The following is a 27,809-nucleotide window of genomic DNA, read 5'->3' on the forward strand; positions in this document are numbered from 1 at the left end:
GGTATTCCCCTGTATTAAGCACAATTCAGCAGGAACAGTCCCTAAATTTGCTCATAGTCTTTACAGAGAAATAACGTAAAACTAAGACAGCATAAGTATTCCCCTGTTCTAAGCACAATTCAGCAGGAACAGCCTCCTAAATTCTCTGTCTTTACAGAGTGGTACCATAAAATGATGGCATAGTAATTCCCCATTTTTGAGGTGGCTCTGATAAACGTGGGTCTGCACCTGTGAGTGGACACAGGTGGGCTTTGTTCAGTTTATTTTTGTGTTTTGTGAGGCGGGGTCATTTGAGACATTGCATTTCATTCCAATAATTAAAAATTACACTATAGTGTTAATGTTGCTTTACTGTACTATATTAGAAGTCTGAGGGGTTATGTGTGTCAGTGGGCTGTGTGGCCAATTAGTGCAGAGTGCTCAGCCTCTGGCTGCTACTGTCATCAGGTGGGAGGGACAGCACTGTAGGCAGAACAGAGGGATATGTGCAGCCAATTAGTGCAGAGTGCTCTGCTGCTCCCTCCCCTCCAAGGCCCTGTGTAAATGGAGCAGGCGGGCCTGGCAGGGTGGGGCTTGAGGTCACTGCAGCCAGTAGTATGCAGAGTTCTTCTGGCCTGCCCACCCCTACAACCACACAATAGGTGTTGCGGGCCCACCCCACATGTAGCCAGTAAAAAAGGCATCTTCCTACACAAGCTGAAGAGCGCAAATGCAGAAGTGCAAGTAAGGACGTTTTTTTTCATTCATGTGGCCACAATCCTTGAAAAACGAACAGATCACCTAAAATCCTAGCCGGGCTCCCCCTGCGGCTGCGGGGTCTGCTTCCTCGGTAGTTATGCCACTGTCTGTGACCATATAAAGGCACAAGGCTGCAGGCTGAGTTATACAGGGAACTCTTAGAATCACTCATGTATTATAAGGGATAATGTACCCCCTACTGTAAATGATAAGGATATTAGAAGTCACTGATGGGTTCTGTGACCATATAAAACACAAGGCTGTAGGCTGAGTTATACAGGGAACTGTGAATATCACTGGCATATTATAAAAGTAATGTACCCAATACTGTAATGTAACTATTGAATTCTTGTCATTTTTAATTAAGATTTTTGGGGCTTATAATACATGGCAAATCAACATAATGGTTAATAAGGACACACTAGATTTGTGTGGTGCCAGTATAGAACATTTTACTGTGCTGTAATGTAAAAATAATAGTTAATAACTGTAATAGTTTTCATTAGTTACAGTTAAGAGAGAAATGCGGCTCTTTATGCACATAATTTTTGTATTTACCCCAATATATGAGTGGATGAGTACAAAACCATTGTGTGTTTACATGCGGGCTGCTGCTCCTTCCATATTCTCTGCTACTCCTCCTTATAAACCTCCCACATTTCCCATTTTCTTCTTTCTTTCAGAAGATTACCCACCCATCATCTATATTCTATAATATTGCCCTTCCTTTTTCTTTCACTTTTCCCTTCATCCCTCTGAACACAGTGGTTGTAATTTGTTCTGCTTAGTCAGACTGGACCCAGTAGTATTTACTTTGCCTGGCGTACTGCCTGTATGCCCCACCTACTTGCCTGACATTTCATATAATTCAAAGGTTAAAACTATTTCACATAATCTCAATATGTATGGCATCTTACATCATCCCCTTTGGAATTTCCCAAAGTTTCCATATTGCCAGTCCAGGCCTACATACTACTGTATACCCGAAGTTCCCCTTTTACTGTTTTTTTTTTTGCAGTGGTATAATCTGTTTTTATATCTGCAGACTTCAGCTTTTTTTGATCTAAATGATGTAGGGGCCAATTCATTAACTTCGAGTGAAGGATTCGAAGTAAAAAAACTTCGAATTGTTTTTTTGGCTACTTCGACCATCGAATGGGCTACTTCGTCTACGACTTCGAATCGAAGGATTCTAACTAAAAATCGTTCGACTATTCGACCATTCGAATTTAAGAAAACCCTCGACCCCCTAGTTCGCCACCTAAAAGCTACCGAACCCAATGTTAGCCTATGGGGAAGGTCCCCATAGCCTTTGCTAAGTTTTTTTGGTCGAAGGATAATCCTTCGATCGTTGTATTAAAATCCTTCGAATCGTACGAACGATTATTCCTTCAATCGTTCGATCGCAGTTTTTGCGCAAAATCCTTCGATTTCGATATTCGAAGTCGAAGGATTATCATTCCCAGTCGATTATCGAGGGTTAATTGGCCTCAAGGCTTCTTTTTGAATTCCTGGTTTGGAGACAAGTTTTGGTTGCAAAAAAAACAGGTGTACTGTTAAACAGATTCTCCTGTCGGCTGCCAGTCCACATTGGCATCGCCAGGGACTTTTTCATGCTTGGGTTGCTCTCCCATTGTTCTTAGATTTGAATGTAGCTCATGGGTACAAAAAGGTTTGGGACCCCTGGTCTAAAGTTTTTATTCTTTCCCACGCTATGAAGAAATTTGAAAAATGTGCCTCAGGTGGCAGTTAAGAACGGACATTACATTTTTCTGCTATCCAGAAATTCAGCTTTCTAATGTAGACTGCAAATATATGCAATAAAAGGAGGGTGCATAATTAAATATACAGTATGGGGCCTTACTGGGGCCTTAATTTCAGGCTCAACAAGGGCAAATATATATATATATATATATATATATATATATATATATATATATATATATATATATATATATATATATATATATATATATATATATATACACACAGTGATATAAGTTAGAAAAAGTGAGAGGATCGCAGTTTAGTTACCATGCCTGTCTCTGTGTGAAGATGTAAAATATTTGCATCTATATTTATTATAACATTACAGTAGCTATATGATATGTATGGTGCATTTTTTGTCCATCTGTAACTGATTATAAGTTACATCCTCACTATGAAAAGCCCCTCATTTGTGCAACAAATTCTCCTGAATATGCTAACTTGGCAAGTTGGTGACTTTCCTGGATTGATGTTAACTGTCATGTTCCCTGTAAAATATGGTTTCATTTCTCTCATTTTCAAATATGCATTGTCAGGATTCATTGAAACCAGCTCAGCCATTTTATGTTTGGGAGTTTATCAGCTGAAAGATAGGGCATATACAAGGACCAAACCTTAGGCTGGAACTACACAGTGTCTGTCCTTCCGATCCGACGTGATGAGAGGAAGCGCAGGCGTCATGTCAGATGCACCGAATCGAATGTAAGTAATACAAATGTTGCATCTACAAATGAAGACGCAACATGCAGTGTTTGCATCCCACAGTCGTGTTGGATGCAATCAGTTTGTAGATGCAACATTTGCATTACTTTGCATTACTTACATTAGATTCGGCGAATCCGATGTGATGCCTGCGCTTCCTCGCATCAGATCGGAAGGAAGCGCACCGTGTAGTTCCAGCCTAAGTTTCAGCCGAAATGAATCTCACTATTATGCAGAATGTCATGTTACTGCGGTGGACAAATGAAGGCAATACCTCCCGATGATTTGCAAATTTGTATCTGAGCTTATATTTAGGCATTTGCCTAAATCATTTTAGAAAAACGGAGTATTAAGGTACTTGGTGCATTCCTAATATAATAATATTTAATACAGGGGTGGTTCACATTTGAGGTAACTTTTAGTATGTTATAGAATGTTCAATTCCTAGCAACTTTGCAATTCCTCTTCATTATTTATAGTTTATAGTTCGTGGGTGAATTGCCTTTTTCCTTTGACTCGTTACAGCCCTCAAAGGAGGGTTCACTGACCCCATATACAAAACAAATGCTCTGTCAGGCTGCAGATTTATTGTTATTGCTACATTTTATTACTCACATTTTTAATCAGGCCCCTCTCCTATACATATCCCAGTCATATATTCAAAGTAATGCATGGTTGCTAGAGGAATTTGGACCCTAACAACCAGACTGCTGACATTTCAAACTGGAGAGATGTTAAGTAAAATGCTAAATAAGACCAATTAAATAGAAATAAGGTAACAGCACACTACACACTACAGTGGTAATTCAGTTATAAACAAAGCATTATACTGTTAAATTGGCTATAATGCTACATATTGGATCAAATTGGCAATTGGCAAATGAGATTCAACATTGATAAATGTAAAGTTATGCACCTGGGATGTAAGAATATCCAAGCCACTTATACCCTTAATGGGACTGCACTAGGCAAATCCATTATGGAAAAGGACCTTGGAGTCCTTGTAGATGATAAACTTGGCTGTAGCAAGCAATGCCAGTCAGCAGAATCAAGGGCAAATAAGGTCTTGAGCTGTATTAAAGGGGGTATAGATTCACGGGAGGAGGGGGTCATTCTTCCACTGTATAGAGCACTTGTAAGGCCCCATCTAGAATATGCTGTACAGTTTTGGTCTCCAGTGCTCAAACAGGACATTATTGTATTAGAGAGGGTCCACAGAAGGGCAACTAAGTTGATAAAAGGTATTGAAAATCTTAGCTATGAGGAAAGACTGGCCAAGTTGGGGATGTTAATGCTGGAGAAGAGGCGCTTAAGGGGTGATATGATAACTATGTATAAATATATATAAGGGAATCATGTAATAATCTCTCTAATGCTTTATTTACCAGTAGGGGGGTTTTACAGTGAGAGCTGTGAAGATGTGGAATTCTCTCCCTGAATCAGTTGTACAGGCTGATACATTAGATAGCTTTAAGAAGGGGTTGGATTGCTTTTTAGCAAGTGAGGTAATACAGGGTTATGGGAGATAGCTCATAGTACAAGTTGATCCAGGGACTAGTCCGATTGCCATTTTGGAGTCAGGAAGGAATTTTTTCCTCCTCTTAGGCAAATTGGAGAGGCTTCAGATGTTTTTTTTTGCCTTCCTCTGGATCAACTGGCAGTTAGGCAAGTTAAAAAAAAGTTTAAAGGTTAAACTTGATGGACGTGTGTCTTTTTTCAACCTAACTTACTATGTTAATATGTTACTATGTAATTACGCATTTCATGTAACCTTTTTCACTGATTGCCTTGAGAAAGCTTATGAAAAGTGCATTTGCATTGCCTTCATTTATTTTTAATCTCTTTTTAAGCATTTTGTATAACCTTATAGATATACATGGGCTGGCTTATCACACGTGTTATTTTCATGCATAGCATCCTTTCTCTCTTTTCTTTTCTAAGGCACAGGAGATTTGCAGTCTATGTTCACAACAGTAGATTGGGAAGGTAAAAATTGTGACCGCAGTCCAGTGTCGGACTGGGCTGGCGGGACACCGGGAAAAAACCCGGTGGGCCCCCAGATTAAAAAGAAAGCAGAGATCGAGTGGAAAAGGCGGGGGCGGGGAAGAGGAAAGCGGAGATGTGCTGGGCCAGGAGCAGACACTATTGCACAGAGCAGGCCGAGCCTTCCCAGCTCATTAGAAACTTTCAGTGGCGCAGAAGAGCACAATAGAGTGACTTCCATGGTAACCGGGTTTTCTGCAATGTGTCATTGTCTGCGCGCATGTGCACAAATCCGGCGATTCACACAAATGCGCCGTGCCGCAGCAGCAGGGGGGTCCAGAGGAGGGCCCTGGGGCAGCAGCCCCGGTGGGCCCCAAGCCCCGCAGTCCGACCCTGCTTCAGTCCTCAGCTTCCTGCCTGCTCCCTCGTGTGGTGTCCCAGGTCTTAGATCAGGGGTAGGCAACCCGTGGCTCCGGAGCCTCATGCGGTTCTTCATCCTGCTTGCTGCGGCTCGGTCTTGCAGCTTTGCCTGTAACGTCGTCTATACAGCCCTCACACCTGCAGGCAGATTCTTGAGTGTGCGACCGGTTTGCTTACCGCAGTCACACACTCAAGAAGCCACCAGCAGGTGCGAGGGCTGTATAGACGTCCCAGGAGTGACAGGCAAGACTGAGCCACAACAAGATAATTCATCGTGATCCTTACCGCGGTCACACACTCAAGACAAGAGAGAAGCCTCCAGAGTCCAGCTGCAGCATGTGCGAGGGCTATAGACGTCGATGTGACGTGTATTTTAATGACGTCTATAGCCCTTGCCTTTAAACAGACGAGAACACCAGCATTTAATAGGGCTATTCAGTGTTTAATTTATTTCAAAGTAGTCTTCACATACACACTGCACTTTGTTTGTTTCTGTTGTTGTAACAGTTAAAATTAAAAAGTTTATAAACTGTGTTATGTTTTCCGGCTCCAGACTATTTTTCTTTAGTGGAAGAGGGGGCAAAATGACTCTTTTAATAGTAAAGGTTGCTGACCCCTGGCTTAGATAGAGCAAATATCAGTTAGCAGCAATTGGGACAGCTCCACCTCTACTCTATTTTCCTTTTCTATCTTTTTAATATTTGTATTTTAATGAATTGACCTTTTTACTTGAGTTTGGATCAATTTGCACTGCATTGGCACTTTTTTTTAAATCACAATGAACTATAAGTAATAATTTAATATATTGATTACTCATGAATTGATTGGTTATAATAATAGGATATCATTGATGATGAATTAATTTGGCACAGAGCACTTTATTTAAGTGGTTGGCACATATACAACAATTCATCTATTCGTTTTATCTTTAAATGAATACATAGAGGCAGATTTACTTAGGGTCGAATATCGAGGGTTAATTAACCCTCGATATTCGACTGTTGAAGTTAAATCCTTCAACTTCGAATATCGAAGACGAAGGATTTACCGCAATTTGTTCGATCGAACGATTCGCAGGATTTTAATCGATCGAACGATTTTTCTTTGAGCTAAAAAAGCTAGCAAAGCCTATGGGGACCTTCCCCATAGGCTAACATTGACTTTGGTAGCTTTTAGGTGGCGAACTAGGGGGTTAAAGTTTTTTTTTAAAGAGACAGTACTTCGACTATCGAATGGACGAATAGTCGAACGACTATCAATTAGAAGTCGTAGTCCAAGGTCGAAGTAGCCCATTCGATGGTCGAAGTAGCCAAAAAAAACATTCAAAATTCGAAGTTTTTTTTCCTCTATTCCTTCACTCGAGCTAAGTAAATGGGCCCCATAGTGTAATTCATAAATAAATCTAATGCAATGACATTAATTATGTACACAGAGTAAGGAATCCATCACTAATCTATGATTAATTGATCCAGTACATAGCACTGTAGTCAATTCAACAGTATAACACTTTGTTTACAATTGAATTATTGAATCACCACTAAAGTAGTGTGGGGGTTACCTTATTTTTATTTAATTGGTCTCATTTTGAATCAGACCCACTACAATGAAGAAAGTAGGTTTTAAGTAAGCATATACAGGAGTTTCTTTTTTCTATTGATTAAAAAGCAAAATAACTCAAAAACCAGAAATAATAAAAAATTAAAACCAATTGCAAATTTTCTCAGAATATCACTCTCTACTAAAGGTTAATTTAAAGGTGAACAAGCCCTTTAAGACACTTGTGGGACAAGTGCAAAACCCACTGAAGACAATACAATTGCACATATTTTTACAAATTGGATGCAATTGCATCAGACAGATCGCCACCAGACAGATCACAAATTGCACCAGAAAATGCTCTTTGCACACTGTGGCATTTAAGCCATCTGTATTGTGTCTTGTGTATTGCAAGGCCTTGAATTCACACCATTTGGTAAGTGCATTAATTAGGGGTCAGGGGTGATTCTAATACCTTTGCCACTTTGGGGTAGATTTTGCAATGCAGCAAATGTGCTTCCCTTTAATGGAAGGTTCTCATTTTGCCTCATGGAAGGAGTATTCCTGTCAGGGATATAAAAAGATGTTGCTGTTATGTGAGACAAACTTTGTATTGCTTTGAGTTTATATAATAACTACATTTTATTGAATTACTTTTGATAGTAGTGACTTTCCAGACCTCCACACCCCTGAAACTGGCTTTTATAATGTAATAAAAGGTTCAAAGTTTGCTAAAAGTCAAGTCTAGTATATTGGTAACCTGTTTAAAAGCAAATATTTTCTCATTGGTTGCAATAAGTTACTGCACCTGGGCAAACTTTGCATCCTTTATTAAATATGGGGATTCAAGTGGTACGCTTCAGCTCCTGGGTTATTTCCTTCATAACTGCTCTTAAAAACATGGTTACACACAGGCTGTTTTGTGCACTTTTGAATAGTGCATTTCAGGTATCAGGTCACTTGTTACACGAGGTAATCAGAGATGTTCTATTTGCTGTAGTTTTGTATCTTCAGCTTGCTTTGCTTCAGAATATGAGTATATGAAACATATCATGCTTTGTTTGCAAAAAGTTTTTTTTAACACTTTTTACTACACGCACAGTCTAACCAGTCAGCATATTTGTACCCTTCACAGGATTTCTATCTTTCAAAATCAGCAGGAAGTCTGCTTAGTTCATTAAGCAGAAATGCTCCAGGCAGACTTTCATTTCTTCATAATCACCTTCCATACTGGGAGGGATCAGCAGATAATAAAAAAGGACGTTATATTCACTGGATCTTTGCAGTCGAAGTTGGTAAAATGAAAGGAGAGTCTCCTGAGTCCTGAGCACATACGGATAAAAAGACAAACCAGCAGCAAAAAATTATTGCACTACCAAGAAAGAATGCAAGAGTGACAGCCCTGGCAGCACAACTGCAAACTCTACAGCAAGCAGGTAAAACAGTGCACAAGGAGACGCTTACAAGGAAAGCAAAAGTGAAAAGGCTACAGAAGGTATGAGCATCAACAGTACACCAGACAAGGCTGGCGCAGGAACTATGAAACAAATATTAAAAGATACAGAAGGCGTAAGAAGATTGAAGGCGACAGACAAAACAAAAAAAACTACAGAAGACAGAAAAGATGGGGCAAAAAAGGAAGCTAACAAAAAGCCTGGGGAAATATCTGAAAAAACTAGTGCAGGCAGCAGGATAAATGGGGTATCTGACAAAGGTGTGAGCACAGCTGGAAATGCTATAATATGCGAAAGAAATAATGGGGCATTGAATAATGTTAATGAAGAATCTGTGAGCGCAGTTAGAAAAGCTGCAACGGGTGCAGAAAGTAAGGCATTACATAAAGAACCTGTAAACAAAGGTAGAAAAGCTAAAGGAAACGGTGAAGAAAATAAGGCAGGGAGGGAACCTGTTAACAAAGCTAAAAAAGCTGCAGCAGGCAGAGGAAATAGGGCATTGGATAAAGCTGACGTAGGACCTGGCGCAGTTAGAAAAGTTGTGGGTGAAGCTGCAGCAGGCAGAGGAAATAGGGCATTGGATAAAGCTGACATAGGACTTGGCGCAGTTAGAAAAGTTCTGGGTGAAGCTGCAGCAGGCAGAGGAAATAGGGCATTGGATAAAGCTGATGTACGACCAGTTGGCGCAGGTAGAAAAGCTTTTCTGGGTGAAGAAAATAAAGTATTAGATAAAGCTGATGTAAAACCCGTAAGAAAAGGTAGGAAAGCTAAACCAGATGGAGGAAAAAAGGCATTAGATGAAGCTAATGTAGAACCTGTGAACATGGCTAGAGAAGTTGAAAGAGGAAACCTGGCACCAACAAAGCTTACTAAGCATTTGAAACATGCAGTGGATACGTTAAAACTGAGACTATGTGAGATATCAGCTGCAGCAGAAAAGGTGAATAAACTGGTCAATGATATTATTATCCCAGTCCTCTGCAAAGATCCTGCATTCGAAGGTACTGAGATACTGAAAACTGGAAGTTACTATGAAAAAGTTAAGGTGAGAAACTTTGCTAAAGATGGACCTTCTCTATTGTTTTAGGTTGTAAAATATACAAATACTGTTATATGTCTGATAAAAATGATAACATTTATATTTAGCTAATGCACAAAACTTAATAGTTTAACTAACCCAAACACTGGAATATAGAAAGCATTTTAAGCAATTCTAAATAATACAGGATAAACCTAGGTAGCTATAACCAGCAAGTTATATCCCTCAAAAGTAAAAGTGTGATGAAATAGAAAAACAAAATCCTACTTATATTCTTTTGCAGATCCATTAATCAAAGTTCATAAGTGTGTCATCAGTAACACGTGAATTAACAGATTGGCGAGAAATTTAAATAATGAATGTTTTGATTAACAAAGATGAAAGTATAATAAATATATTGAACTTAAATGACCAGATATACTGTAATGAGCAATAAAAAGTGATAGCAAGTACAGAGATCACTTAATTCGTTTAACTTTAATTATTGCCACGTGCAGAATAGTTTCTGACAACTAAGCACAATTCTAAAAAGACCAGGGGTCCGCAACTTTTTTTTAAAGGTGAGCAACTCTCAAATGGGAAAACTGTTGGAGCCACACAAGCGTTAAAAAAGGTTCTTTGGTGATGCCAGAGGAGGGGCATGTTGTGCAACAATGTGCAAGTGAAAGGAGCAGCTTTGAATCTTTATAGAATGGCGGGTTTTTTCGCACCACGACAACTTCACTTGTAGGGGATAAATTACTCCTTATGTATCTTTATAAAAGTTAATTCATTCAGGGGCTAATGAGAGCTCACACCACATAAATGGAAAAAAAAACATAACGTATATTTTTGAAAAATCTACTAACAGATGCCTTTTTAATTCTTTTAGATCTCAAAGCCAAACGAGTTTGACATCATGCTGAAAAAACCATGTGAGGGACTTCGAATTACAGAGTCAAATGTCAGTGGTGGTTACTACACATTGAATATAAACAGGAAGCCAAAACACCCTTTAACGAAATATGTGGAAAATGGAAACATTTCGGGCCAAAAATTGCTAAATCGATTAAGAGAGCTAATTAAGAGTGAGCTGAACAAATTAGGTACGTTAGTTTTATCATCTAAAAATATTCATGTTTTTTTGTTCAAAGACTAAGAATCCCAGGGACTCCTGGACTGTTTACATGCATAGTACAGTATCCGCCACAAGGAATCCTTTAGAAGACGGTGTGGCACTAGAAGAAGAGTACCCCTGTGAACACAGAACTACAGTAATGAATCCTTGGGAAACTCTAGAAAATGTTGGTGTAGCATTCGAAGAAACGTACCCTGGGCTAATGAGTAATAACAGAAATGCCGGCTTGCTGTTTAAGGTTAGCAGTGATAGTAACTAGGGATGCACCGAATCCAGGATTCAGTTCAACATTTTGCCAGGATTCTGCCTTTTTCAGCAGGATTCAGCCAAATCCTTTTACCCAGCCTTAATTTGCATATGCAAAATAGGATTCGGTTTGGTATTCGGCCGAATCTTTTGCAAAAGATTCAGGGGTTAGGCCGAATCCAAAATAGTGGATTTGGTGCATCCCTAATAGTAACTGCGGGGTACCTAACAGATTGCCACCTCCTAGTAATTAGCACTTTCCTTGGCCTTTACAAACGTTTATGAAGATTTCCATATACAGTACCTAGTAAAAATAAGTCTAAAACAATGGGACCAGTGTCATACTGGAGGGTCTAGGCCTCACCAGGCTTCTGCATCAGGGGCCCCCACACCCCTCAGGACCCCCTACCTTTGTTCCAAAAAGAATGTAGGCCAATCAGTAGGTACAAGGTAGAAGAGACTTCAAATTTTGAAAAACAAAAACATAACTGATGACAGTAAGAATTCCATCAATTTAACCTTTATGTTTATATAAATCTAAACCTGCCTAACTGCTAGTTGATGTAGAGGAAGGAATCCTTTCTGAAGCCTTTGGAATTTGCCTCAGAGGGGGAAAATATTAATTCCTGACAAGTTTGTACTAAGAGTTATTTTTAAAAACCGTGTATTTTTTCACTTGTTAAAATGCCATCTAACCTCCTCTTGAAGATATGTAATATATCTGCTTCTATGACTGATTCAGGGAGATAATTTCACAACTCTCTGTAAAAAACCCTTCAGTTTGTCTGGTGCAGGGCTAGAACCCTAAATTTCATTGCTGCAGGAGCAAGAGCCTATAAAGGCTAGGTATCCTAGCAGGCTAAGCACTTGTTTGAAATGAAATCCAACATTTGAAAATTAGAAATTTAGTTAACCTAAGTCACACCCCCAAATACTGTTGCCATAAACCTCACACATGCTAGTAAGACCACTTCAGAAATAGATAGATTGACAGCATTAACAAGCAGAACACCACACATTTTTCTTCTTTCCCAGTGTTCATATGCTGCTTATGTCTCTCTGCCTCCCTTTGCCTAGTGGAAACTCCTAATGATGAAAAATCAATGATGGCTGTGGGTTCCACTTGGACAGGTAAAATAAAAAGGATGATAGGTGATTTTATGTATGTATATTTGCATGTTTGCATGTATGTGAGTATATATATGTGTGTGTGTGTGTTTGTGTACACAGGGATAAAGGCACAGTTTGTTTTTTTTATTGGTCTAATGGTTCAATGATATTCGGAGACACAATGAAGAGTTTAACCTGAGGGACAAATGTCTTTTTCCAACCCAAATTAACTATGAAACCATGTCTGTGTACAAACCATATAACATTTTTGTTACTTGTCATGGTAACACTTTAAGCTAGTGCTTTTATGGTAATATACTTTTTACCGTGAACTGTTACTTTTTCATAGGGATGGACATTACTGTTGAGAGGAAAAACCCTACAAGTCCTGCTGTTACCATTCTGATTGGAAACCATCCTAAGATATCAGTCGATCTTGTTCTTGCATTGGAAGTAAAGGGTTCTTGGCCTCCAAGCACATCGGAAGGAATGAAGATTGAAACATGGCTGGGAGCAAAAGTAAAAAGAGACTACAAATTTGAGCCAATGATCTTTGTAGCAAAACAACTCAAAAACACAGGTACATTTACTAAATTTGTTGTACTTATTAGTATTTTATATGTGGTGTTTCAAGTGAAGGAGGATGGAGACTATGTTGGGACAGTTAAACTGGCTAAACACATACCGATATAATTATACAAAACATTTTTAGTATGTCCATGCTGCTCTTGACTAATATCTATGTATCATCAATATTGGTCAGTTTGTTGATTGAGCAGGTTTAAAAATGTCATCTGTTCATGTACAGTGTCAGCCAGTGATGAGGCAGTAAGGTGGAACTGGTCGTTGTGGTTGTTGTCCCAAACTTTTCAAAGATTTCGAAACAGGATAGCTAGGGATGGGTACATGTGCAGTATTTGAAGCAGGCAGCACAGCACACAAACTACATGTGATGAAAGACATGTTTTGGAAGACAGAAGGGGCGATCTCTTATTGCGGTGCATTGGATATTTGTGAGTTGATACCTTAACCATTTATATTTGGCAATACATGTATATTGATGAAATGCTTATTTAATTGAGAGAAAGCAAAATACAAATTTTATTATGAAGGTGAACCACATCTATAATAATCTATCTTCTTATACCAGCCAAATGATGGCAATAAAATACATGTATGCATTTATATGATGTAATATAAATTATAATCCAATGCCCCATTTTAAATAAACGTAAAAAAATATCCCTATAGAAAAGCTTTAATTTCAGCAGAGAGGCTGCTAAAAGAAGTTTGGAAAGATTTGAAAAATTTAGCTAGAACATACAACTCCAGCCTCTTGGTATAAGGGACTGATTCATTAATCATGAATATATTTTTTTATGAGTTGTTACAACACTTGATTAATTAAAAAACCAAAACCCAGGGCAGTCTATAACAAATCAGTCCCTAAATCGCTATACGGTACTCCTTAAGTTTCTTCTTAGTCCCTATCCTTGCTCCTTCCCTTTATCCTTCCTCCTCCTCATCAGCTGGGCATAAAAAAAAATAATCCTAAAATATTTTTGTTCTCTGATTGTTATCAGTTAACATTGTTAAAAGCTATCATCTAATGCCAATTCAGGGTGGCCTGCCCTTAGATGTACTGATAAACTATAAGGCCAAAAATGTCTTCCCTAAACAGTGCATTGCCACCTTTCCTTATTGACTCTTGATTTGTGCCATGCCTTGTGTTGCCCTTGCCTAATGGGAAACACTGCCTGGATCAAAGAAGAACTTGGAAATATAGAATCTATCACTGTCATACTGGTACATTCAAGTGAGCACGGTATATTATACATAGTCCTTCCTGTTAAGGCATAAATTGTAACATCTTAGGTTCAGAGAGCAAAACATATGTGATGGTTTGAATTCAGTTTGACTGAATTTCATTCTTGCAAAAAGTCCTCAGAGATGGCTAAATACAATAATTCTTGCATGTGAAATGTGTGTTGTTCTAGACGATAACTGGATGATTATGCTATTTTTGATACTTTAGAAGAAGTACTATGGCGCATTTCATTTTCACATATTGAGAAAGAAATTCTGATGAACCATGGCAATGCAAAGACATGCTGCGAGATTGAAGGTGACAAATGCTGCAGGTAACAAAATGATGTATATTGTTACTGAAAGTAGTAGAGAATTTTTCTGCTGACATTACATATGAATAGATTTGATTATAGGATCTGTTGTCCAAATTATCCAGAAAACTCTGAATTAAGGAAAAGGCCAATTCCCATAGATTCCATTTTAAGTAAATAATTCTAATTTTTAAAAGTGACTTCCTTTTGCTTGATCTAAACTAAGCTATATAAATCCATATTGGAAGCAAAACAGAGTTGGATTTATTTAATGTTTAAATTATTTTTATCAGACAGGAATAGAGATCCAAATTACAGAAAGATCCCTTATTTGGAATACTCCAGGTCCTGAGCATTCTGGATAATAGATCCTATGCCTGTACTCAGATATTTGATATATATTAATGGCACAGCAGAAATGTTGAGACTTCTAGCAGCTAGGAAACAGCACGGTCAAGCACCTCTCCACATTTCACCGATTCACATCAATAGGAAATATAGTGCCTGAAGCAGATGTAGAGGTGACAGACAGACCTTTATGGACTGTGAAAGTGATTTAAAGGAGAAGGAAACACCCTGGGTGCAAAACCCCTCCCCCCTCCCCTGTGTTGCCCCCCTCCCTCCCCCCCCTGGCCTACCTGTCCCCCCGGGCAAATGCCCCTAACTTGTTACTCACCCCTCTGCGCAGGTCCTGTCCACGGAGTTCACAGGCGCCATCTTCTCCCACACGGTCTTCTTCCTGCTTTGACCGGCGTCTTCTGTCGCATGCGTAGTAGGAGCATTTACAAGTACGGATCTACTGTGCATGCGCCGAATGTCACGAAGTGAAATCGGAAAACTTTGTGACATTCGGCGCATGCGCAGTAGATCCGTACCTGTAAATGCTCCTACTGCGCATGCGCCAGAAGACACCGGTCAAAGCAGGAAGAAGACCGCGTGGGAGAAGATGGCGCCTGTGAACTCCGTGGACAGGACCTGCGCAGAGGGGTGAGTAACAAGATAGGGGCATTTGCCCGGGGGGACAGGTAGGCCAGGGGGGAGGAGGGAAGGGGCCAAAAAAGGGGAGGGGGAGGGTTTTTGCGCCCAGGGGGTTTCCTTCTCCTTTAAAGAAGACCAGTACATTTGTGGGTACATCCCGCCAAAATAATAAATTGAATCAGCTCATGTGGTCATGAGCATACACGTCAAGTGCATACAAAAATGCCAGAGATGAAAACCATAATGATTTTCCAGCTGATGATTTACGGTCCCTGTATTTTTTACATTTCCCTTTGCATCTGCCTAATCATATTAATAGGTGAAGGAATGCTATTTATCCTTGTTTCTCAATCTGACAGATTTCCTTACCACCTACCAAAACACTTCAGTGCTATTATAATCCCCTAATGGTGGCTAGTAGAGCCTGTGGCCAAGTAATCAGTGGGGCATAATATGTTTCCCATATGGCAAAATAAAATCCACAAAAGCTATGCTTTTATTTAGTCTGCTCAGTCTCTTTCAATACCTTTGTTTTCTCTCTGGTGCTAGACTGTTGTTTCTGTTTGCTGGAGATAATGCTTGCATAGATATTTGTTATTACACTGCCACCTTGTGGCCCAGCACATAATTGCCGCACACATGAAAATATTCACAAGGGACCTATGCCAAGACCTTTTATATTTTTTTGTTGAGGTATAAAAAAAAATAAATTTAAGCTCTCCAATACAGCATAATTAAACATTCTCCTCCAGGTCTCCTCCTGTCTTGAGTTGTCTTCCAGGTCAGGATTAACAACCAACATTCAAAGCTGCACAGATATTGATTTAAATATCAGTAACATTAAAGGGCTTCTGTCATGATTTTTATGGTGTAGTCTTTATTTCTAAATTACATGGTTTACACTGCAAATAATTCACTGGACCATATAAAATTGTATTCCTGAAACAACAAGTGTATCTTTTTAGTTGTAATATTGGTGTGTAGGCAGCCATCTCAGGTCATTGTGCCTGGTCATGTGCTTTCAGAAAGAGCCAGGACTTCATGGTTTCAGATAAGCTATTGTTTCTTCAACTCAATGTAACTGAGGAAGGCACAGTGGGAGATTGCTACTCTCATATCTACCAGAGAGCTGTTATCTTGCGTCAGGAAGCTGTTATCTTGTTACAATTTCATTGTTCTGCTGACGGACTGCTGGGAGGAAAAGGAAGGAGCGCGATATCACTCCAACTTGCAGCGTAGCAGTAAAGTGTGACTGAAGTTTATCAGAGCACGTCACATGAATCCGAGCACCTGAGAAACCAACTAATGTCTAGACCCATGTCAGTTTTGAAAATTTAAAAAAAAAAACTTGTTTGCTGTTTCAGGTTTCAGTGCAGAATTAAGCTACAGCAGCAATATTAACACACGCACACAATGTGTTTTGACAGATAACTTTACAACATCTTAAAAATCTTAAATATCCAATATCTTAAAAATCTCTCTCAAAGCATTGGGTTGCCTGCTTTTATTATCAGTTTTTAATGGGGAGGGGGTGTCTAGAAAATTACTTTGGCACAATAAGCTATTATAGGTGCAACTGTGGAAGTCTCTTCAACTTTATGTTGGATCCCTGTCTGCTCTCCAGTATGCAGGGGCCCCTCAGTGGCCCCAAAGAGCTAAGCTCGGAAGTCTGTTTCTAAAGCAGAGTTCTCTTACATTTAGAATTTAAATTGATGACATCTTGCTGTTGTAGGTTACCTGCTGCTGAAGGGATTTTGCCATCTGAAGAGAGGTATTTACTTTGTCTTAAATGACTTGCTGATATGTTCATCACCTTTATTTGCCGTTTAGGAAACAATGTCTTAAACTGATGAAGTACCTTTTGGAACAGTTAAAAAGTAAAGGAAGCAGAAATATGACCCACTTTTGCTCATACCATGCCAAGACAGCCCTGTTGCACTCCTGTACCCTTTACCCAAAAGACAACGATTGGAGACCTGAGGATCTGGCTGAATGCTTTGGCCGTTACATTAAGTATTTTATAACATGCTTGAAAACAGCTAATCTCCCCAACTTCTTTATACCCTCCTTAAACCTGTTTAGTGAAGATTTTATTCCTATAAATTGTCTTAATTACTTGCGCACTAAACTTGAAGAGCAAATGCGTCAAGATTATCCACTAGTTGATCAATAATTTGTCTTTTACATTTTAGTGATGCTTTTACATTTCTCTTTCCTGAAAGACGATAAATTGTAGGAAAGCAAACAAATAAGAGATTTCTTGCATATCACTGCTGAAGTCAACTGTGAAAATGGTAAATTGCATGTTAGCACCAGCCGAAAATGTTGCAACTGTATGTATGTTTGTGGGCCAATAAAATATACAACAGATTCTTCACAAACTATGGTCTTTTTTACCATATCCATACACATTTTTTGGGGCTTTAAAGGGATACTGTCATGGGAAAACATGTTTTTTTCAAAACACATCAGTTAACAGTGCTGCTCCAGCAGAATTCTGCGCTGAAATCCATTTTTCAACAAAATCCATTTTTCAGCAAACAGATTCTTTTATATTCAATTTTGAAATCTGACATGGGTCTAGACATATTGTCAATTTCCCAGCTGCCTCCAGTCAGGTGACTTGTGCTCTGATAAACTTCAATCACTCTTTACTGCTGTACTGCAAGTTGGAGTGATATCACCCCCTCTCTTCCCCCCCCAGCAGCCAAACAAAAGAACAATGGGAAGGTAACGAGATAGCAGCTCCCAAACACAAGATAGCTCCATGGAAGATCTAAAAACAGCACTTAATAGTAAAAGCCAAGTCCCACTGAGACTGATTCAGTTACATTAAGTAGGAGAAATAACAGCCTGCCAGAAAGTAATTCCATCCTAAAGTGCAGGCACAAGTCAGTTGGACTGGGCCATTCAGGACCCATCAGGAGTCAGGACTGGGGCAGCTGGGAAACTGACAAAATGTCTTGCTCTTTTGAGAAATGGATTTCAGTGCAGAATTCTGCTGGAGCAGCACTATTAACTGATGTGTTTTGGAAAAAACATGTTTTTCCATGACAGTATCCCTTTAAAGGAGAAGGAAAGCTACAGAGGCATTTTATTGCCAATAGATTAGCTGCAACAGTGCTAGCTAGAATGCTATATTTATTCTGCAAAATGTTTTACCATACCTGAGTAAAAAGCTCTAGAAGCTCTCTGTTTGTTTAGGATAGAAACTGCCATATTAGCTTGGCGTGACATCACTTCCGGCCTAAATCTCTCCCTGCTCACTTATATCTCTGGGCTCAGATTACAGCAGAGGAGGGGGGGGGGAGAGGAGCAAACTGAGCATGCTCACGCCTGGGGCTAGGAGGTTTAAGCTGAAGGCAGGAAGTCTGATATAGAAGTCCATGTGTACACAATAGTAGGAAAGAAATGCAGTGTTTATTTTGACAGAGGACTCAGAGCAGCACTATTTTGAGGGTTTACTGGTATATTTTGGTGGACCTTTCTGATAAGGCTTACTTAGTTTTAACCTTTCCTTCTCCTTTAAGCTTTATACTTACAACTTATTATTTTGTTAACACCACGTCTTCATTCTATTTCTTTTCACTGAACTTTGATGGTCTATGTGCCATTCACTGATCACCTGACAGGAAATAATGCAGGTACTAAATATAACAGGAAGAAGTGCAGGAGTAAGACAGCTCTATCCATTCAGTGATGTAACCTAGCAAGTTTGCACGCTCTTGGTTTGCATGTGAGCGCAGAGTTCCATATGTGCCAGAGGGCTGGACTTTAGTAGTATTGGCCAGTGTTGGACTGGGCTGCCAGGATAACAGGGAAAAACCCGGTGGGCCCCCAGCCTTAAAGAGATACTGACACCTGAAATTAAACTTTTTTTTACATCTATTATAGTATTGGCTTTGCAAGATACTTCTAACTTTGCCATAAAGTATTTGCATGATGCTTTTACATTACCTGTCTGATCCCCCATGTTCCTGTATGAGGGGGCTGCCATATTTGTGCAGCAGGAGTCCGTTAGCATTAGAAACTGTAACTAACAGGCTGAGATGGGACAGTCAGGTTGGCAAAGTCAGAGTGTCAGAGTGTCAGAGAGTCAGGTTTAGGAACTTCAACTAACAATTATATACAAAAACAAACCTCTCAGCAAAAAATGATCAACATGACCTTTAGGTAACATTTAATGTACATTCATATGCTAAAATTTATTTTTTAGTGTCAGTATCACTTTAATGGGACCTAGTGACCCAGCCCATTCCCTTGCCTGAAACGTAGACTCTCCCCAGCCCAGACACGGTAGTCACAATTTTAAGTGGAAGTAAGCAGCGATTGTGCATGCACACACATGGGAGGAGGCTAGGTTGAATGCCGGGAAAAGGACCCTCCAGTCGCACTCCTGATGGGTCCTGGATGGCCCAGTCCAACTCAGTCCACCTGGCATCATGTTATCATGGGATAAAACACAGATTCATTCACCCCTCATCTGATGTCCTGTCCAATCCCACTTAGCCTGCATGTAGTTGCAATCTCCAAACACTGCAGGGTACAGAGTGTAGTTGAAAGTTGTAGCCCCACACAATCCGAGCAGTCATAATTGCAGCTTACAAATGATTCCAGTCTTATTATTTATGACTCTTACAAGGAATGAGAGCTGCCAATCGAGTATTACCCCCTCCACTCATTTTTGCTCATGTCGTATGGTTTTTCTCACCAGGTAGGGGGTTATTTATAAAAGTCCAAATTTATCTCAATATTTTCTGCTACAAACTCTGATCTGAACCAAATCCGCTTGGGTTTTTTTACACTTATTTATTAAATTTTCTCCAAAATTTGCTTTGCAGGAAAAAATAGAAGTATATTTTCACAATTTTTTTATGTTGCAGCATTTTATCTTGTTTTTATGGGACATGTCAAAAAATATATATGTAAGACCTATGCATAAAATAATAGGCAGATTTATCAAAGGTCGAGTTGAATTTTCGAAATTTAAAAAATTAGAATTTCAAGCTATTTTTTGTGTACTTCAACTAGGGAATAGTCCAAATTCGATTAGAATTTAAAAACAATTCGAATATCAACATTTATCACGTACTGTCGCTTTAAAAATTCGACTTCGACCATTCGCCATCTAAAACCTGCCGAATTGCTGTTTTAGCCTATGAGGGACCTCGTAGAATGTATTTGGAGTCAATCGGTGGACTTTGAAAAATCAAAGTTTCTTTTGGGAAAAACTTTGATTCAAATTACATCGAATGCGTTATTACTTCGATTTGTACGATTCGAATTCGGCCAAATACGGACTTATTCGGCCAAAAAAAAACTTCGACTTAATTTGGGTTGGTCTTTTTGAATTAAAAATTCGACCCTTGATAAATTTGCCCCTAAATATAGTAGTAAGTCACACAATAGTAGATATCACTTCATTATGCCGAATTGCTGTTTTAGCCTATGGATCAATCTTCAAATGCGCTATTACTTTGATTTGTATGGTTCGAATTTGAGAGAAAACGGACCTATTCAATCAACAATGGACCTATTTGTCCAAAAAAAAGATTGACTTAATTTCGGTTGGTCATTTTGAATTCGAATTTCGAAGTTTTTTCAATTCGAAACTCGACCCTTGATAAATATGCCCCAACATGTTGCAGCATTTTATTTAATTTTTAAGGGACGTCTCAAAAAATTGATTTATTAAAGGTCGAAGTAAAAATTAGAATTTAAAAAATTCAAACTTCTTGCAAATTTTTATGTACTGCGACTATGGTATAGTCCAAATTAATTTTGAATTTGAAATAAATGCGAAAATTTAAATTTTTAAATTTATAATGTACTGTCTCTTTAAAAATTTGACTTCGACCATTCGCCATCCAAAATCTGTTTAATTGCTGTTTTAGCCTATGGGGGACCTCTTAAAACTTATTTGGAGTCAATTGGTGGACTTTGAAAAATCGACGTTGTTTTGGGAAAAACTTCGAATCGTATGATTCAAATGCGCTATTTCTTTGATTCTTATGGTTCGAATTTGTTCAAAAACTGACCTATTCAATCGAAAATGGACCTATTCTGCCATAAAAAAAACTTCGACTTTCGGTTGGTCTTTTTGAATTCGAATTTCAAAGTTTTTCAAATTCGAAATTTTACCCTTGATAAGTCTGCCCTTAAATGTGCCAAATCATGTATTAAGCAGCTTCAATGCAAATTCCTTTTTAAAAGAAACATAATTTTTGCTTTATTAATATTATCTATTACTGAGAGGTACATTTATACTGGGGATGCAACTAGGCACAGCTTGTATTGAGTAATTGTCGTGTAACCATGACAACAATGGTGACACGTATCAAGTATAATGTCGTTGTCTTGTAACCATGACAACAAGCATTATTATGAGTCATGCTCATCGAATCACAGCTGTGTAAACATTGTTTCACGTGAGCATTGTGACATCATAGACAAAGCTATGATCTCACACAACCGACAGTACTTGTTCTCAGTCTGGTGTTTTACATGAGACTAGTAGCATCTCTTGAAGAGACGAATAAGTGCTCATCCTTTTGAGTTCTTGTTTTTTTCTTTAACTTTTTTAAACTTTTAAATTTTAAATTACTATAAGGTAAGTGATTGCTTCTCTTCATTCTAGACATTAGGAATGAATAAGAATATTTAATTAACTAGATACTTCAGCCTTGCAGTGCTTGTTAATAAGAAGTAATGGAAGGCTTAGCACTGTTTATATATGGGGCCTAAATTGCTTAGCAGGTTTGCTTATTTACTTAAGTTAGTTATAACTAACAGCTAAAGCTACAATTCTCAATGCAATTTGCATGCAGGGAGAAAGCATTCAAATAGATGTATTAGTTAGAATAGTACTTTTAATCATTGTTATTATTTTATGAATAGTTCTCAATAACAATGAAGGATAATAATTTCCCCCCTGTATCTTTATGTTAGTGTCCATATTAGTGTGTGAAAAGCTTGAAATGTATTTTTATAAAACATCTAATTTTTCTATATCTTTTAATTGCAGGACTAAAAAATGAAATTGAACCATTTTATGTGGATTATTATTTTTGGACTTTTCTATCTTATTTGCACGTCGAAATCAGGTAAGTCGAGAATCTAAATTCAAATGTAGTTGTCCTGATATCTGTCAACTAATCTAACTGTTAGTAAGGACATCTTATAGAAAAGGGCACACTTTTTAAATCAGTAAAAGCCATCTAAATTAAAAGTTACTGTTATCTGGAAAGCCATTATGCCGAAACCTCCAAATATCAGGAAAAGACCCATATTAGTCCATTTTAAGGGAATAATTCTAATTTTTAAAAATGATTTCCTTTTTCTCTGTAACAATAAAACAGTCCCTTGTACTTGATGGTAACTACATAAATCCATATTGGTGGCAAAGCAATCCCATTGGGCTGATTTAATGTTTATGTGCTTTTTATCACACGTATGATATAATGATTAAGTAGGGTTTTACTAAGATTACAATTGTTATTGCAGAAGATACACAAGATTATAAAGTGAATGATCAAGACGCATACATATATCAAGATGCAAACGAAGATGATAAAGAGGCATACATAGATTATCCTGAATCAGAAAAAACGATGGAAACAATTCAGCCTATAATTCCACCTATAATTCAGCCGACAAGTGCTAGGAATGAAATTGAGAATTCTCAGCAATTGGATATTCCACTACTTGTAACGGGGATAATTCTGGTAATTCCTGTGTTTGGAGCTATTGCATGGTAAGCCACTTTACTTATATTTTAATAATATATTTTATTAGAAACAGGGACCAAAACAAACTTTATTTAACTTTTGTTTCTGCAGGTTAGTGTATAAAACAATTATAAAAAGGAAGCAACGAGTTAATGATGTGGAAAACCCGTTAGAGACAGCACAGCCAAAGAAACAAAGGTTTGTAAACCTCAACAAACTTGTATTTACATTTGTAGGGCCAAAAGCTTTTCAGATTTCCATTTATGTACATTTCAATTTATTTTCATACATTTCCGATGCCTAGGAGCTGCCATACTGTTCATTTTAGAACAATTAATTAAATTCTCATCCACACATTTCAAACTCCAAATTGATTGTATGAGGTCCCCCATAGGCTCAAACACTAATTCAGCAGGTTTTAGATGGCGAATAGTCTATTTCAAATTCTTAAAGGGACAGTACATGATAAATTTCAATTTTTTTTTTTAACTCAAATCAAATTGGGGCTATTCCCTAGTTGAATTACACTAAACTAAACTCAAAAATTGAATCTAAAAATTTAAATTTTTCATTCCGCCCTTGATAAATCTGCCCCATAATATACACATACACTGCAATTCAGTAATCTGTTGTTTTCTTTAGTTTCTTCAGGCGTCTGTATAAAAAAATTAAGGACAAGATAACAAAGAAGAAACCAGTTACTGACGTGGAGAACCCGCCGGAAATAGCTTCATCCAAGCAAAAGTCAATAGCAGTTAAAAGCTCTGTTAGGTTTGTAGGCATCTATTGACTATATTTCTCTATTTAAACAGTTTGTTTGCCTTGATGATATTTAGAAAATCAGAAATAGCTTAAGTCTCAGAAAGGTTTGTAGGCTTCAACATAGTGTCTGTTCTTAAACAGATGATTTTCCTATTTAACTTTTAGTAGCCTATTTATTAGGTTGAATTTAAGTGTTTTTAAAGGTTTTTGAAACTATGATTAAACTCTATTCCTTTACTCTAAAACCACAAATGCTATGACCATTTTTATAAGATTCAAATTTAAGTAAAAAGGGAAACAATGCTGAACAAAAACCTCTAAAAATAAGTTTTTCAGATAATTAGAATCTTAATTGATTACAAATGATAAAAAAAAATCAGCGCAGCTCTCACTGACTTCTATGGGACCTTAACAGCAAATACTTGGCGCAGTTTTGTATTAGAGGTTCTTGTGGTTTTTACACTTTTTAAAGAAATACTATTTTTTTAGAGAAATAAATATGGTTCAGGAAAAATATAGAAATCCAAATGTTAGTATTTCAGCCCCTTAACCCCTAACCTCTACGTATCCAGCTATAATGAACAATTCTATTAGCATGCTTGTTTAAATTTACTTTTCTGCACTCTTTCACAGACAGGGGGGAATATTCATATTAATCAGCAAGAGATAGTGAGTTTCCAGCTGCTAATATACACATGCAGTACAATTCAGTGTACCATATTTTGTTTCCTTTAGGTCTGTGCGTAAAAAAATAAAGCAGAAAAAGAAGAAACCAGTTAATAAAGCAGAGAGACTACCAGCAGCAGCAGCTGAAAGCCCTGATAGGTTTGTACTTACATTTAAAGTTTTAGCTTATTGCATATAATGTGTATTTTTCTTTAGAATACCAACTTTAAAAAGCTATAGCAAAAGTACCTAAACATCTTGAGTCATTAGTTCTCTAACAACCAACACCTGCAACTTGGTGTAATGCTTGTGGTAATGGCAGCCACCAAGAAATAGAAAAGTCTATACACACATTTCATTCATAATTTTATTTTCTGCTCTGGTTTACTTTTACATTTTGCCATAAGACCATTTGTAATTGTTATGGGTGATATATTTAGGTAATAAAGACAGATAAACAAGGGGGTTGTCACAACTAGTCTAATCTTTTAGACTTACAAACTTATCTAGCATAATTACGGCTGTACTAAAACATCCCCTAAACTTATCATCTAGCCACACACTAGCTCTGTATTAGCTATACACTCATTAAATTAATACTCTATACTCTGTTTATATATTGCCAGCCTAGTTGTTAAACAATTATATAATCCATGAAAACAAGGACAGAAGAATTTCTTATGATTTTTGTACTTTTCTGTTTTTACAGCATAGAGAAGAGTGGAAAGACAGAGACGGTAACAGCTCCTAGAACAGAAAGCCTTCCATCACCTGGAAGTGAAGCTTCTCTGCCACTCAATGCTTTGTTTCTGGAGCAGTTAAAGGCATCATTTAAAAAGCCTTCTGAAAATCGAAAACGCAAAAAGTGAGTTTGCTACGCATAAATTTTGGAGTTTGGGTGGTAAGCAAATAGAATGTCATGTGTAGTTTGTTGCTTATATAAATGCATGCTGTTGCACAAACCAAAATGAAATACTTTTCCATGACCACACACTTTTTTATTTTAACAGAGTACTGCGCACTATGATGATTGAAGAGATTATAAGTGACGATGAAGATACTGCTCAATATTCTGAAGCCGTCTTGCAGCAGTTAAACAAATTATGTAATGAGTCACCAACTGCTCATGACCCAAAAGTGTAAGTATACTAGACTTGGGCTCTCTACACCAAAAAATAATGAACATAAAGAATTGCATAAAAATGAACATGATTTTCAATGTTAATGCTAAAGGCATGGGAGTAAGTAATTGTATTAATAATAAGGAGGAAAGATCAAAGAAATGCTTGCAAGCTGTAACCTAGCTTTAGAAATTGAGATTTGTGCTAGGATAGGCTAATACAACATTACAAATACAAATAACACTGTATATTTAATTGCTAATCTGATCAGCAAATGGGTCAGGCTAAAAGTAACAAGTAGACATGTAGTGCTTCGCTTAAAGGTCCAAATCAGCAATCATGGACCACAATACGAGTTTATATTGAACCAAAATGCATAGCAAAAGTCAGTATTCTAGGAGATAATACTATAAATGCATTTTTAAAAGCAGAACATTACCAAACATCATGTATTTTACATAAGCCCAGATTGAATAAATAGAAGGAATTTAACACTTTTTTCTATTCCACAGTGAAGTGCAAATTCAGCAGCTTGACCCAACTGAAGACATTAGTGGTTATGAGGCAGACGATCTTCCTTTGCAAAGAGAGCTGGAAAATATTCCTTTGCTACAACAATCTGCAGAGCCTGAGAGGTGAGTTTGCTAAACTCTATAGCACAAATCATCCTATTGTTTTTACATTTAGATTTCATCATAATATATTACACATTTTATAATACTGCTACAAAGTTTGTGCAGTGATTTATATAGTTAATTAAGTACTCCATTGTAAAATATAATATTATAGTATTATAAGACTAAGAGGAGTTCCATGACCATATAAAAGTATGAGGCAAATACACCGTTCAGAACAGTACTTTAGAAAATGTTATCAGCTAAGATACATGTGAAGAATTTAATACCATTTTGTCATCCACAGTGAAGTGCAAATTCTGCAGATTGAAACAACGATAGATATGTGTAGTGATGAGGAAGGTAAAATTCCTTCGCAAGCAGTGCTGGAGACCGTTCCCTTCCTACAACAGCTTTCAGAACACGAGACGTGAGTTTACTAAACTCTAGAGCCCTAAAAACTCTGAAATGCATAAATTTAATAAAAATATTAACGTTACAACTCAATACTTTTTCTAACACACAGTGAAGAGCAACAGGCTGAAGACACATGTGTTGTCAAGGAAGGTGAACCTCAATTGCAAGAGGAGCTATTCTTCTATTTCTTATTGTCATGTGCTGATGCACTGCTGAAATATTCATCAAAACTAGCTGCGTTTGTACAAAAGTCTTCAGAACCTCAGTGAACTAAAGTGAGTAAATATGATGGCCTGCGAGTAAAAATGACCAGAAAGCAAATTCCATCATCCACAGCTTATCTTCTTTATATTATTTTATTCATACAATATCTGTGCACATAGTTACTTGAAGAGTGATGAGATTAATGTTCATGTTCAGTTTGGGCATGAGCTTCAGATTTAGAGAACATTCATTTGTACTGACATTTAGCTGCATTGCAGGTGAAAATATAAAAATAAACCAAAATAGCCATTTAATATTATTTGTAACCGGTATTGCAGCAAAGTTTGCAAAACTCTCTTTCTCCATTATAAGTTATTTACGGTTATTATTTTATTCTCTAGGTATGGACAGTCAACATTCAGAACATTATTGGTCTCCAACTTGCAAGGAAATAAACAGTGCTGATTCACATTACCGAAGATGGGTTGGATTCTGGGTGGATCGGGGCTGTGTCCACTTCTAAATGGCCACAGCCATAGTGGATCTGACTATTCATTTATTATAATAAATTCTTATATCAATACATTATTATTGCTGGTTTCCTTTTACATTTTCAGTATATGCTGACTTTGAATATAGAAACATCTTTTAGTTTGTTGGGACATTTACATTGAGCAATATTTGGATTTGCCCCGAAATAAAGGAGATGTTAACCTTTGGATAATTGTATTAATTTAAACTGACCAGTGTTTTTAAAAAAAATTTGATATCTTTATTTTAAAATATTCTGTTTTTGATATACACAACACTTTAATTTTAATTGTCCACTTTGGTTTCAATGTCCTCTCAGGCAGGGAATCCCTGTCTGTACAACATTCAGAAAGCCAAACAAGGACATTCAGAACTGAAGTGCTACTGCATACTGTATGTCCCTTTGATGTGCAGTATAACTTCAGGGCAGTAGGACACGCTTGAAAAAGGATATTACATTTTCTGAAATGTTGCAGCTGTAGTTGACTATAAGTCCGTTTGGTGTGTCACACTCTCTTATGCTCTTACTTCCAGCCCTCACATATGTTCATAATGAT

The 27,809-nt window shown here is 37.6% G+C and overlaps 2 protein-coding genes across 5 annotated transcripts; both read left to right on the plus strand.

Annotated features, from left to right (window-relative positions):
- Nucleotides 1-17,658, plus strand: mb21d1.L (cyclic GMP-AMP synthase L homeolog). 4 transcript variants are annotated; one of them, XM_041563129.1, is made up of 7 exons: nucleotides 5-723; nucleotides 8,282-9,645; nucleotides 10,511-10,724; nucleotides 12,038-12,133; nucleotides 12,462-12,692; nucleotides 14,148-14,253; nucleotides 17,041-17,658. In XM_041563129.1, exons 2-7 carry the CDS (start codon nucleotides 8,644-8,646, stop codon nucleotides 17,381-17,383), a joined length of 1,992 nt encoding a protein of 663 aa, XP_041419063.1. In that variant the 5' UTR covers nucleotides 5-723; nucleotides 8,282-8,643; the 3' UTR covers nucleotides 17,384-17,658. The 4 variants fall into 4 exon arrangements, with proteins under 4 accessions (XP_041419064.1, XP_041419063.1, XP_018096055.1 ...); XM_018240566.2 differs by having other exon boundaries at nucleotides 12,080-12,133; XM_041563130.1 differs by lacking the exons at nucleotides 14,148-14,253; nucleotides 17,041-17,658 and adding an exon at nucleotides 12,921-14,118 and having other exon boundaries at nucleotides 1-723.
- Nucleotides 16,204-27,440, plus strand: LOC121393755. Its single transcript, XM_041563131.1, has 12 exons — nucleotides 16,204-16,981; nucleotides 22,235-22,313; nucleotides 22,714-22,963; nucleotides 23,049-23,135; nucleotides 23,580-23,708; nucleotides 24,435-24,524; nucleotides 25,075-25,230; nucleotides 25,376-25,504; nucleotides 25,999-26,121; nucleotides 26,408-26,530; nucleotides 26,627-26,792; nucleotides 27,123-27,440. Exons 2-11 carry the CDS (start codon nucleotides 22,244-22,246, stop codon nucleotides 26,784-26,786), a joined length of 1,317 nt encoding a protein of 438 aa, XP_041419065.1. The 5' UTR covers nucleotides 16,204-16,981; nucleotides 22,235-22,243; the 3' UTR covers nucleotides 26,787-26,792; nucleotides 27,123-27,440.
- Nucleotides 27,441-27,809: the final 369 nt, after the last annotated feature.

Source organism: Xenopus laevis, chromosome 5L (assembly GCF_017654675.1).
Source record: "Xenopus laevis strain J_2021 chromosome 5L, Xenopus_laevis_v10.1, whole genome shotgun sequence".
In the NCBI taxonomy this organism is placed as follows: domain Eukaryota; kingdom Metazoa; phylum Chordata; class Amphibia; order Anura; family Pipidae; genus Xenopus; species Xenopus laevis.

Bases quoted from the DNA above. Each gene is read 5' to 3' on its own strand.
- mb21d1.L (XM_041563129.1), top strand. From the start codon at position 8,644: ATGAGCATCAACAGTACACCAGACAAGGCTGGCGCAGGAACTATGAAA. The intron at 10,725-12,037 runs GTACGTTAGTTT...CTTCTTTCCCAG, and splicing joins GAGTGAGCTGAACAAATTAG to TGTTCATATGCTGCTTATGT. The intron at 14,254-17,040 runs GTAACAAAATGA...TTTGCCGTTTAG, and splicing joins GAAGGTGACAAATGCTGCAG to GAAACAATGTCTTAAACTGA.
- LOC121393755 (XM_041563131.1), top strand. From the start codon at position 22,244: ATGAAATTGAACCATTTTATGTGGATTATTATTTTTGGACTTTTCTAT. The intron at 24,525-25,074 runs GTTTGTACTTAC...CTGTTTTTACAG, and splicing joins GCAGCTGAAAGCCCTGATAG to CATAGAGAAGAGTGGAAAGA. The intron at 26,531-26,626 runs GTGAGTTTACTA...TCTAACACACAG, and splicing joins CAGCTTTCAGAACACGAGAC to TGAAGAGCAACAGGCTGAAG.